This window comes from Oryzias melastigma, linkage group LG3 (genome assembly GCF_002922805.2).
Source record: "Oryzias melastigma strain HK-1 linkage group LG3, ASM292280v2, whole genome shotgun sequence".
Classification (NCBI taxonomy): Eukaryota; Metazoa; Chordata; class Actinopteri; order Beloniformes; family Adrianichthyidae; genus Oryzias; species Oryzias melastigma.
Genome location: NC_050514.1, coordinates 21,460,542 through 21,473,224, shown reverse-complemented (window position 1 = coordinate 21,473,224; position 12,683 = coordinate 21,460,542). Strand labels below are relative to the sequence as shown.

The window sequence follows — 12,683 nt, the reverse complement described above, 5'->3', positions numbered from 1 at the left end:
TGCATGACATCATAACAGCAGCCAAATGCTCCAGAACACCGGCGTTTCCAGGAAGATGGTCCCTGCCTGATGTTATAGAGATGGAAGACGGGAACTCTGAAAGAACTCCAAAGCTGTGACTTAATGAGTGAAGGGAAGAGAATCCTGGAGCTGAGGGATCCTTTCATGTTCTCTTTTCAGTTGAAAAGTGACTGAAACATTTTTAGTGCAGAAATAATGGATGTGAAGAACTTAAGTGTATGTGTGTTTTGAGGAGCAATAAAAAGAGTTTTGGCTGTTTGTTTCTTGAAAAAAATGTCTTTTGTCTTTGTGCTGCATTGCCACAGTCATTCTAATCTCTGAGAGCCTTTCAAATGTGCCTGTGGGAGCATGGTTAGATGTCTGGCATAAGGTAAGTGGTTAGACATGCCAATTTTAACTGACCTGAGACAGTGTTAAGTGTGAACGGAGCTGAACAGTTTGAAGGCCACATAAATGATTATGTACACAATTTCTCTGTGGAACCTGGGTGTAATATAAGATATACTTCATCTTGTGATATAATTTTACTTATACAAGTAAAGCATTGATCAATAAATGACAGGGGCATTTGATCAGTTTAACTTTAGTTCAATAAATTATTAAAACTAATTGTACAGTTAGTTTTTTTAGTCTGCCTTTCTTGTTCCTGAAGCCATAAATAAGAGGGAGCATTTTTCTAAAAATAATAATAATAATAAAGTAAGAAAGTATAAATCCTGAGGGCTGATATTAGTTTATTTAGTTGTGACCAGCACAAAAACTGGTGAAAATTCATGTTGGCATCGCGTAACATGCAGCTGAGATGCACATTGCTGCACTGCAGAACATATTTAAGTGCGTCCAAGGCGAAATAATGGTTGGACGTATTTAAAATTAAAGCCCCACATTTGTTCTTCGCATTTGGTCCATCCCCCGGAGGAAAGTGAGGTCACAATCTGTAAAAGACCGTGAAAAATAAACGGTATATCAATGGGAGAACTGCAGACAGCCGCGCTCAGAATTCTTTCTTCCTCCGGATCCATGATGCTGCAGTCGGGGACAAAGTTCAGCGCTGGCAACACGTATTTAGACAATTACGTGCACGTCACTTTATATCCTAAAATCAAAATAACGAATCTTCTCCCAAAATAAATCAATAAAATGTGTACATGTCGGGGCTTTATGAATTAAATTGATTAAATCATCACCCGGATCCGGCAGGTGTCAATACTGTTGACGGAAAATGCGAAGAAGAAGACGAAAGATTGCGGTGATTAAAAAGAATCACAAACAGTGGGCGTCCCTCAACGTGGACGTTTAACTCCGCCCACGTTGAGGCACGCCCCGGTCTGCAGGCTGCAGCCAGGGGCTTCTCAAAAAAGTCACTGTCACGTGACGAGGTGACGCAAAACTAAACGGGCTCGAGGCAAAGTCCATCTGCTCTTTCCCTGGACCCTGCTTTCAAGTGCAGATCACCTCTGCTGCTTCTAAACCAGAAATCATGGAGATCCCAGTGTTTGTGCTGGACGCCTTCACAAATGTACCATTCAAAGGAAATCCCGCGGCGGTCTGTCCATTAATGCATGTAAGTATTTGATCAATTTCGGAATCAGCCACAATGAAACATTAAAATCTTCATTTTTAATCTTCAGCAGAAAAATGGGACCATATTACTCCGTTCAGCATGATCAGGCTAAATGGAAAATCTCAGGTGATTGAAAACATAGATTTAAGTAACCCCAGTGAGAGTTCATAGATCACTCATTTGGCATTAGGCTATAAAACTCTCAAGATCAATAATGAGGTTTTTAAAATCAACCCCAAATTTTAAAAAAGATGCCAGTACAATAGTGTGATGACAGAAGTGATTTGAACCTTGTTTTACTCCAGATAATAGCTTTTAGATGTCCTAACATGACCGCTGGAAAAAGTCATTCATCTACTGGGTTTTTGACATGAACCTGAATTTTGTTTATTCCTCTTTTCCAACTTATTTCAGATAAAAGTATCTGTTAAATGAGAATCTGGCACAGTGAATGGTTAATTACAACTTTCAAAACAGCACCTCCCCTGTTAACCCTGGATACGTCACAATTCATTGGAGAAACACTTGAGTTATGAGCAAATCCACCATATAAGCTTTCTGGTAATTGCAACATCTTTTTTTTAAAAGCATATTTATACAATTTTCTTGACAGGAGCTGGATGAAAGGTTGTATCAGAAGATAGCAGCGGAGATGAACCTCTCAGAAACGGCTTTCATCACACGGACCAACCCCTCTGATACTTTTGCTACTGGTTTGTCACAATTATCTTCTGATAAATTGTCACAGATATTGATTGAAAGTAAGCGTGCTTTCAAATGACACAAAGTCATGAGCCAACTGGTCTGAAGACTTCAATGGACTGAAAGACCTCAGATTGTGGATTTAAGAATCTCTACAGGCTAATTAATCTTTAAGATATCATTTTAATTGTCTCCAATTAAAAATACCATATTTTAAATAAAAATGAAGATGGTGGAAGTTAGTAAAAAACAGATCAAAAGATTAAGACATAATTGTAATGTAAACTGTGTTCTTAGCATGTTCTTGTAGCATTTTTCTGATGGAGGACATTCAGAAAAAAATTTGACTTAAAATTACTTTTCTTAGTATTTCTTTATTTAAATAGTTGTGGATCAGGAAGAGATGATAAATGCCATTGGACAAAGTTGGTAGGCCTCAATCTCCTTTCAGGACTACACTCCGATAGATCCATCGGTTTTATTTGTCAGAGCTGACATCTCAAATTGATGACTTTATAGCTCAACTTTTTGTTCCACCTATTTGTTCAGGTTGGGTTTGTGAGGGGCTGTAAGCTTAGTGGAAGACAGTGTAAACAAAGGGATGATGGGAAATGAGTTCAGGCTAACTCAACGTCAACAGTCCCATATAGAACTCAGAGGCAAATTTTGGATGAACTCCTGCCACTCTGCAGATACTAGATCCTCAAAAACAACACAGGTTTTTGATTTTGGCAAAAAAAAAAAATTAATGTAAAAAAAAAAAAACTTTTACAATAGATCAAAAGATTATTGGAGTGGGGCTTCAAACAAAATCATGACTGCTAGTAACCTTGGACAACAGGCTGCACTTTGAACAGGCAATTGGCCACACTAAACCAAAGAACAATTCCAAAAAGCTTTGAAAATTTGGAAATATACATATTAGGGATCTATAAATGTACAGACAGGTATCTGTGATTCTATAGAATTATATCTAATTTTAACCGTGTCATTAACAGGATCAAAGTTCCATCTCAGATGGTTCACTCCAACAACTGAAGTAAATCTTTGTGGTCACGCAACTCTGGCCTCTGCAGCAGCACTGTTCCTGTTTGAGAGTAAGCCACATCACACATTACTCTTCCCATACGTTGTTCTTTTGTGTCTGTTTTTTTTTTTTTTGGTTTCTCCCTTTAGGGGTCATCACAGTGGACCACAATCCTCACTCACATGATCCACCCTCATGTCCTCTTTCATTACATCTACTCCTACAAGGCTTCTTTCATGGCAGATTCAACCTTGGCATCCTTTTACAAATATAAATTAATTACTGTCCCTTCTTTGTTCTAATGTTCTAACGATCTCATGTTCTAATCATCTCAATCTGGTTTCCATGTATTCATCTGCAAAAGATCTAACATGAATTCAGTTTTTCATCCTCTGCTCCCTGTAACCTCAGTGTTCCACTCGAGTTCCTCATTTACATGCAGATTCTGTCTCGTTGTGACTGATCTTCATTCTTCTCCTTTCCATAGATGTTCGTCCTTTTACCCCCTTCTTTCATCTGCAACATCGAGGTCCACTGTGATTCCTATCTAACCTTATCTGTCATTCTGTGCATCACCATAAGAAACAAGGAGCTCATATTTGATCTTTGGTGCAATCCCTCATGAACTAATCTTCATCTACACCACTGTCTCATAGCTGTGATGCTCCAAAATAATTATTTGCCATTCTAGATTTATATGTGTTTGAAGAAGTTTTCAGTTGTGGGTTAATACTTTAGTTTATTGATAGATACAGAGGACGGTGGGCGTGTCGTTTCTATTTTCCATCATATCAGCCAACAATTTTCCCCTGCCAAAGTCCCTACATGTAAAAGTTCTCTTTACATCCTGCAGTCCTACTTTCCTTTTCTCTCTCTGACTACAAACACACCATCCTCCGTTTTCTTAGACCTACTGTAGTCGAATTTCCAACAGCACTCTGCAGGTCATCAGCTCCAGTGGTGTAAACGTTGGCCATGACTGATTCTGTATGCAGGTTCTGTACGTTATCTCATGATTGTTTTAGACAAAACCCCCCTGGACTTACCTGGACTTGGGATCAGATCAGACAAGCACTGGATTGCGTCCCCTTGTGGTGGCATTCTTATATGTTCGGGTTTTAATAAAATCAATCAGCATTAGTGAAAAAAATGTGTTTTACTGCAAGTATTGTGTATGTTTCCTCAGAGAACATCAATTCAACTGTGATGTTTGAGACCAAGAGTGGACTTCTGGCCGTCACCCAGCAGAAGGATGGATACCTCATGGACTTTCCTCTCAATCCACCTACCAAACAGGTACAGAATGTAAAAAAGTGCAGGACAAAAAAACCATGAAACAGTACATTTGTCTGAAGAACACTTACTTTTTTCTGTGTGGAACACAAAATGAAGCTTCAAACAATTAAGCATCGATGTTGCATAAGACTCGGGCAGAATTTGATAATATTGTCTAAAAAATGTCATGAAAAAATATCTGAATGCTAAAATTATTCTACTGATTTTCTCTATTTTAGGACCCTAATGAGTTCAGAGATCTTGTCCAGGTCAGTATCTCCATGAAGCACTAATTACAGTGTGATTATAAACTGCCACTGGTTGTATTATCCCCATTTGCTTGTCTTCTACAGGCAGCCGTTGGAAACAATCCAGTTCAGGACGTTGTGTTGAGCTCTGTAACTAAAAAGCTGATGATTCGGCTGTCTGACAGCTGTGACAGGTTACTGGAAACACACACACACACAGGTTGACAGGGCAGGCATCAGTCCCCTGTTGCTCACATTAAATGTCTCTAATTTTGTGACTGACAGTTGGCTTTTCACACGTTTCACTTTGCATTAGCCTTCATTTCTGTGTTGGCTCTAAAAGCTCATATATATCACAAATTCATCCCTTTTGTTCCCGTCTCATCTCTTCTGTTTAATACATACAATTGTGAGGTCTGTGCTAAAGGTAGATCTCTTATGATTAGTTAACAAACTAACAAACTTCCGACTTAGTGATAGATGTGTTTGGATTGAGGTGGAAGTTACTCTTCAGAAACACAAATAGAGGTTGTAAACAAGAAAAATAATTATGTACAGTAACAGCTTCCCTACAACTCCAGACTCAGCAGACTCCTGGCCATTTAAAATTTCCCAAATTTAAAAAGAATTTTAGTGGCAAATTTACTTCCATACCAAGTTTCGTTCAGAAATCCTTCTCTGTTGACCAGTTCAAACTTTCACAGCCATATTTCTGTCCAAGAAAAATCATCTACTTTACCTGCTGCCAGGTATCCTGCAAATGTCCTTAAATGTACATCATGATAGCAAGAAATGTATTCCTCTGGAATGAACCAAATCAGATTCACAGCTGCTCCTCTCTTGCATCACAATGCTTTAAATGGTGTGTGCTTTTCGTTTGTTCTGCAGGTCAGTGCTAACCAGCCTCAAAGTGGACCCTGTTGCTCTTTTGAATGCTGAGAACAGCGGAAGAGTCAAGTCTCTACTCATCACTATGAAAGGTAACCAGGGACTTCATGTAGGCTCTGTTGTAGAGTTAGGGCGGTCAACCTCTAATTGTTAGATTGTAGGTTTGATTCCCACTTTGCCCTTTCATGTTTCGAAGCCTTTCCTCTGGTGGTTATAGGTTGGCACAAGTGTTCGGTAGAGGAGCCGTCATCAGTGTGTGAATATGTGTGTGATAGGGATTATGATTATAAAGTGCTTTGGCCATCGAGAAAGTCAGAAAAGTCCTATACAAGTATACATCATTTTAGACTGCACAGAGTTAGGTTACTTTCATCAAGTAGCAAGCTTAAATAAAGGAATTAATCAGTCAGATATTTGTATAATAATACTTATTTTTCCAAATTCAGCTGAAATAAGATGAGAAATCTTTCTCTGAAAATGTCATGTTTCCAACAGGATCACCAGAGTGTCAACCTGGCTATGACTTTTACTCCAGAGTTTTTGCTCCATGGTGTGGCATCCCAGAAGATCCTGTAACAGGTAGGAAGAAAAGTGCTTTATTTGTTTACATGTTTGTTTGTTTTAACAGCAGAAAAATCTGGAATTCTTATGATAAACCAGACGTTCTTGAACAGGTTAAGAGTTTGTAAATCAGGATTAAATATTTATCTTCATGATATACAGCTGAAGTCATTTTCAACTATTCCAGGGTCAGCTCACACTGTTCTGGCTGCTTACTGGTCCAAAGTACTGGGAAAAAAGATCATGACTGGTGAGACGTTTCATTTGTTTTGTTTTTTTTGGTACAGCGCCTTATTAATTCGTTTGGTAAATGTTCTTATTAAACAGAAAAAAATTAAATAACAGATGTTTGTGCTTCCTGCTAAGTAGGTGAATTTTGACACCTGGATTTGTGTGTTTTCTTAGCTTATCAGTGCTCCAGCCGAGGCGGGGAGCTGCAGCTTGAAGTGAGAGATGATGGCAGAGTCAACATTGCTGGAGAAGTTACCAGCATACTACAGGGAACTATCAGACTGTAGACAATAAGAACAAAAAACATGCTGAGACCATCAATGAGATGATTAAAACTTAAAAAAAACAAAAAAAAAACAAACAAACTCCGACATTAATTGATCCATCGACAAAAAAAACAAAAAAAAATCCTATCAAATGTGGAATTATCTATGATAATAATAATATGGAAATAATATATTTTCATGTCAAAAAACAAACAAAAATGAGTAAATAAAAAGTACTTACACAAGTAAACCAAATAAGGACACATACTATGAAAATTAATCTAAAAATTGCATATTTCACTATTTCCCTATTAAAATTATAATGAAGCAGTAGTAGACAAAAAAAAATGTTTGAAATAAATAGTGTTTGTGATGTAGAAAATATGCTGGGTCGCCCACAAGCTCCTTGCTCCAACTCTCAGCACAGGGAAGGGGAAGAGGGGCGGGGTTGGTCTGTGCCAACTTCTTTACACCCAATTTAGAAGCACATTTTGAACTACTGTCACTCTGCAAAATCTACATCTTAAAAAAACAACATAGATTTCTTGATTTTGCCTAAAAATAACACAATGAAAATAAATGCTTTAAAAAAAGTGGGGAGCAGATTGGGGCTTTTAACTCATGGTCTGCAGGTAATGAACTACTCGAGATTAAAAAGTTAAGGAAAAAAAAAATTTAAAAACTTTTCCATTGCAGAAAGCTGTTGCTGTTCAATTATGACATGTTTAGAGCAGTGAAGGTAGAGAAAAAATATTTTATTGAGTCCCATCAAATTCCAAAAGGTGAGCAGTGGACCTTTAAATAATTCTTGAAGGAAAAAATAAATATGTTTCAAGTGTAGAAACTGAGCTGTTAACTCCTTTATTCATTAATAAAATCATTTCTCTGAGACATTTTTGAGCTTATTTGACAGTTTTTTTTCTTCAGGTGAAATGAGGTTAAAACATGTCCAGTGTAAACAGATTCAAGTACTTGAGAAACAAGATTAAAACAAACAAAAAAAAGCTGCAGAGAAGAAATAGTTTAAAATAATTGTTTGGAATCACTGTACTGATGGAGGTATTTGAAGAAAAAACAGCTGTGAATGAGGTTAGTTGGTTTGGTTTTTGTACCTTAGAATGTTGTTTTGTATTATACATTTTTTATCAATCTTTTAATTTAGAGACATTTTTAGATTTTTACACCTGACACAAACATACAGGATTATTGTAAACTTAAAATTTAAGTCAAAATAGGAGTTACCCTCACCCCTATGACTTAGTTTATCTAACAAATTGCCCATATTTCTATATGGTCATTTGAAATTATTCAGCTAAAAATGTTCCACTAAAGTGTTATCACTGTTTCCTCCACTGATGACTGAAGCTGTGAGTCTGCAGTCACAGAACCATGCTGGATAAAGTCTTGTGAGCAGCCGGTGGAAGCTGGATGACGTGAGGAAAAAGGTTAAAGAGAAAAGCTTTTACACAAATGTCAGCAGTCATTTTTCTAGAGGCCTTAAAATGAAAGCAGTTCCAGTGATTTTTTTCAAAAGGATATCATGTTCTCCTGCTGAAGATGGTTGAGGAGTTTCTCCACTGGTGGAAAGCGTCGCAGCGTCACAGCAGAGCCCACCATCAGGAGTTTGTGTTTCGCCCTGGTGATGGCCACATTGAGGCGCCGCCAGTCCTTTAACAGTTCTCCTAACTTTGAATGGATAGACATGAATGAAGTGGGTCAGGTCACTTGTTCTGTTTGTTTATTCATGCAGAGAAAGGGATGAAAAAAAAAAAGTGTGAAAGCAGAAAACCAAGACAAAAAAAGCCTTACGTGTCCTTCCTCTGTGTTGCTCCTGACAAAAGACAAAACAATCAGACTTTTGTCCCGGCCCTGGTATTTGTCCACAGTGTTCACCTCCACGCCGCTGAAAGAGGGAGACTGGAGAAGAGCCCAGATCGTCTTTAGCTGTTGCCTGTAAGGCGCTATGACACCCACGTCACTGGGCCTGCATCCTGCCTAAAAGACAGGAACAAAAAAAATAAATAAAAAAGATTTTTTAAAAAAAAAGTGATGTTTTTAAACCTATATGATGTATTTTATTTTGAAGAAAGTAAACCTTGATTAGAAGAGACAGCAGCATGTGAATGAGGGCAGCTTCGGTGTGGTTGCTCACACCTCCCTGCTCCACTGACTCCAGCGCAGGAACCTGAGGAGAACCAGCAGAAGACATTTACTTTATAAAAAACACTCAGTACAATGGTTATTTATTGTTTTAGAGGAGCAAACTACAGTCCAGGGGTCATATATGACCCATTGAACTATTTAATCTAGAGTAAATTTTATGGATGATCTTTATTTGTTTTATGTTTCCTGTAATTCTGGTGTGTCCCCATAGATGGTGCTCTACAAATATCTTTGTTTAGGTGGAGGAAGTTATTCTGCATTCATGTGTGTCGTCTGAGTCACAGTCACCTTTATGATGATTCCAACGCCACTTAAACGCAACATTTCTCTATGTTTGCGTCTCTCCCAGAGTGACATTAACCCATTGGTGCAACTAAGATGGAAACAATTTTGAAATAAAAACTCTAAAATGTTCCGTTTTAAAATATACAGATTAATTTTTAGTCAAAATTAAGGCTAGTTTTCATCCAGATCCCATGTTATTTCTTTCTATGAGATGGATGACCAAAACACTACACATCTGTCAAATTTTAGAACCTTTAGTGGCCCAGGAGTCAAATATATTGATTTAGAGTAAGTTTTTTCCAACCAAAGTCATTGATTTCACAAAGCAGTTGCATCTGAAATGAAGTGGAATTACCACCCACCGATGAGCAGTCTAAGAAGCAGACGGGGTTGGCGGGCAGCAGAGCGGACTGCACCCAGGACAAGTCGTGCTGTGGGTGAGTCTCGGAGTGTGAGCGAAGCTCTGACTGAACGGAGGCCAGGAGGGGCAGCGTGAGCAGAGCTGTGGCCGTCCTCTCCGATCCACACTCCAGACGCCCGTCGTACATCAAAGAGTTACTCAGAGACATGATCTGCCTGAAAAACACCACAAATCATTCTAAAATCCTACTCTATTAACTGTTTATATATTAAATAGTCACTTTATTTTACTTTGAAAAGTTTTGCTTTAGCTGTTGCTCATTTGTTGACTGTATATGAGAAGTGGACCAAGTGTGATGTCATCCATAGATAACGGCTTACTTCCAGCTCGAACTAAATAAAGTCAATTCAGAGGCCATTTTTTTAGCGCCCTGTTAGAGCCAGACGTAGTCAATTATCAGCAATTGGTCTGAGTCAGAGTGAGTAAACGTTTCTATGGCAACCAATCCGGAATGAGCTTGTTGAGATGTTCAGATGGGGACCAGCAGGGACCACATACTTTAATTGAAACCTCAGGGTCAGTTTATAGCTTGAATAACTTGGAAAGAAGAAAAAAAAATTAAGAACAGGTTAAAAAATGAGTAAGAATGGCTTCTTGGAGCCAGTGGGTACTTCCTGTTTGGGACACCAGAGGGGAGGGGTCACTCAGTCCAGTTCTCATATGCAGTCAGTGAGACAAAAAAAAAAAATCTTCATATTAATTAATATATTTGTTGGCATTACACTAGAGACTCCACTGCTCACCTGTTCATGCGGTACTGTACGTTGAGCTGCACCACTGCCTCACTATGGACCTCCAGTCGCTTAAATAGACTTTCATCCATCCCCAGAGATCTGAAGGAAAACACAGATGCATCTGAGCTGCACTGAACCACTTATCCTTCCTTTACAGAGCGTTTCACCTAAGTCTAGCTTTCTGACCGAGCTTCGTGGTTCTGGACTATCGGTGGCAGCTGCTGATGGTCTCCAACCAGCACAAATCTGTGGACGTAGAACAGGGGTCCCAGGCAGATCGGCTGGCTGATCTGCGATGCTTCATCTACGATGCAGAAGTCAAAACGGCGACGCGTGAAGATTGGATGCTTGATGCCCATACAGGTGGTTGCTACCACGAGCTGAAAGCAAACCACACATTTATGACTCGATTCATAAAAGGAAAATATTCACAGGTTAGAATTTCCATCAGCCCCTTTATTGTGTGAATGGTTTGCTCCATTCACACTATAGTTATTCTTCCACTAGTTTCCGTATGTTTTTCAGCACGAAAACTGAATTAGACTTTCAGCAATTTCTGCAATGTTTGTATGAAAACATTGAGCTCATTCAGTATATTACTGCTTGTACTTCTGGTATTCATAAACTTTATAGTTTTTAAAATATTGAGCAAAATATGCCACATAGGAAATGAATAAGAAATTGCTCAAATCCTTCAAAAACTGTGTGCACTTTGAAACTTGTTAACTTCCGCAAATCCTTTCAGCTAGAGACACCATTAAAACTTTAAAATGTTCAACAACCACTGGGTTTTTTAGGGTAATTTGGCATTTAGCATCATGCTATTTTTTCTTTGGCTAATTTAGACATTTTTCCAGTTCTTTAGGCTGATTTGAAGTGTAGCTAGTATTTTAGCATTATGCTAGTGGTTTTGGCTAAATTAGACATTGTTCCATTTTTTTGGCTAATTTAGCATTTAGCTAATATTTTGGCAAGGTATCAGCTTGAGCATTTTTAACTATCAGTTACAGCATTTTCAGCTAATAACTCTTCAGTGGTCACATTCAGCTGTCAGCATTCACACTTGCATTATTGCAGGTAATGCTATATATCTAGTTTGATTTTTTTTTTACTTAAAACTGGACTCTACTGATGATGTATTCCGATTGACGGTGACCTTAGCTTTAAAATGTTTTTATAGCACACCCTGTTCCCCTTTTGGTATGATACCTGAGCAGTCTGAAGACAGTGAGCTGCAAAACCTGGCTTTAAATCAGCCGAAAAGGCGGTATCCTTTATTGATCTATGCAAACATGCAGCTGTAGTGAGATGTGGAAACGTCTGGATGAGTCTCACCTCTTTGTTATAGAGCTCCTCCAGCTCCAGGAGAGTGAGAACCCCCTTCTTCCTTACGTTCTCCTCTGTGTACGGCAGAATGTCAGGATGAACCTGGAGAGCAGAAATGGAGGAGAAAAAGGCAATAGACTACTTTTTGGAAAGATTGTCACTTCTTTTTGTAATTCCATCGTCATCTGAATAGTCTTCCTGGTTTGTAGAAATAAAAAAAAAGAAAATATAGACTCTTAACGCACCTTTTGGCCTTGTCCGAGGCGCAGAAAGCCAACCCGGAAGCGTTTGAGCTTCAGGAGGATGTTGTCCACAGCAGAGTGAGTGTAGCTGGTCAGCAACACACTGAAGCCACAAGCTATCAGGATTCGGACCTGAAACCAGAAAATGTAACCGTCAGAGAATTCTTGGGAGATTTCTTCTTTTTCTTCTTTGTTTGAATATAAAAACCCAGCTGGTTACCAGGGTGCAGATGGTTGTGGTTTTGCCTGTGCCCGGCATGCCAACAATAAGTGTGTAGTCCTTTGATAGCAACACCTTCTTCATGGCCTGTTTCTGGGGTTTGTTGAGACCTAAAGACAGGCAGATAAGAGCTAACTCAATATCTGCTGTTCTACACAGATGTGATGTTTACAAATACAGTGGAATTCAGAGCATGAAGGCAGAGCTGCAGCACCTTTGAGGATGTCAGCCACAGTGTCTTTGGCGTCTCTGGGCAAAACAGAACTGAGGTTAAAGATGAACTCTGGAGGATGAAGGTCCACAATCAGCTTCCTCAGACGTTCACTGCAGACAGAGCCGTCTATGAAAAACCCCTTAAGAACATTCAGATGCGTTGCGTATTTGGAGGAGGGGCGTGGCTTCTACCTGTCCTGACAGTTTTCCATCAGTCTGGAGAGGTTGGTCAGGTGAGTGCTCAGCCCCACCACACCTTCATCAGCATCCAATCGAAACAGCACACCCCGGAATTT

General features: G+C 39.0%; 2 protein-coding genes across 4 annotated transcripts in view; one reads left to right on the top strand and one right to left on the bottom strand.

The window, feature by feature from the left end:
- Positions 1-1,406: 1,406 nt before the first annotated feature.
- Positions 1,407-7,457, top strand: LOC112160812 (phenazine biosynthesis-like domain-containing protein). 3 transcript variants are annotated; one of them, XM_024295631.2, is made up of 11 exons: positions 1,451-1,585; positions 1,990-2,115; positions 2,199-2,298; positions 3,286-3,384; positions 4,501-4,610; positions 4,829-4,858; positions 4,943-5,031; positions 5,726-5,817; positions 6,221-6,304; positions 6,474-6,536; positions 6,692-6,925. In XM_024295631.2, the coding sequence occupies exons 2-11, from the start codon at positions 2,017-2,019 to the stop codon at positions 6,802-6,804; spliced, it is 879 nt and encodes a 292-aa protein (XP_024151399.1). In that variant the 5' UTR covers positions 1,451-1,585; positions 1,990-2,016; the 3' UTR covers positions 6,805-6,925. The 3 variants fall into 3 exon arrangements, with proteins under 3 accessions (XP_024151400.1, XP_024151399.1, XP_036066597.1); XM_036210704.1 differs by having other exon boundaries at positions 1,452-1,585; positions 2,000-2,115; XM_024295632.2 differs by lacking the exon at positions 1,990-2,115 and having other exon boundaries at positions 1,407-1,585; positions 6,692-7,457.
- Positions 7,458-7,612: 155 nt separating this feature from the next.
- dna2 (DNA replication helicase/nuclease 2) overlaps positions 7,613-12,683 on the bottom strand; it is a 15,318-nt gene continuing 10,247 nt past the window's right edge. The window contains 12 exon segments of the mRNA XM_024295633.2: positions 7,613-8,216; positions 8,323-8,469; positions 8,593-8,778; positions 8,879-8,968; positions 9,594-9,807; positions 10,396-10,485; positions 10,573-10,766; positions 11,722-11,814; positions 11,958-12,086; positions 12,175-12,284; positions 12,389-12,498; positions 12,580-12,672. Coding sequence (XP_024151401.1) covers positions 8,163-8,216; positions 8,323-8,469; positions 8,593-8,778; positions 8,879-8,968; positions 9,594-9,807; positions 10,396-10,485; positions 10,573-10,766; positions 11,722-11,814; positions 11,958-12,086; positions 12,175-12,284; positions 12,389-12,498; positions 12,580-12,672 — 1,510 coding nt within the window. The 3' untranslated portion in view covers positions 7,613-8,162.

Bases quoted from the DNA above. Each gene is read 5' to 3' on its own strand.
- LOC112160812 (XM_024295631.2), top strand. From the start codon at position 2,017: ATGAGAATCTGGCACAGTGAATGGTTAATTACAACTTTCAAAACAGCA. The intron at 4,611-4,828 runs GTACAGAATGTA...TCTCTATTTTAG, and splicing joins TCAATCCACCTACCAAACAG to GACCCTAATGAGTTCAGAGA. The intron at 5,032-5,725 runs GTTACTGGAAAC...TTTGTTCTGCAG, and splicing joins CTGTCTGACAGCTGTGACAG to GTCAGTGCTAACCAGCCTCA.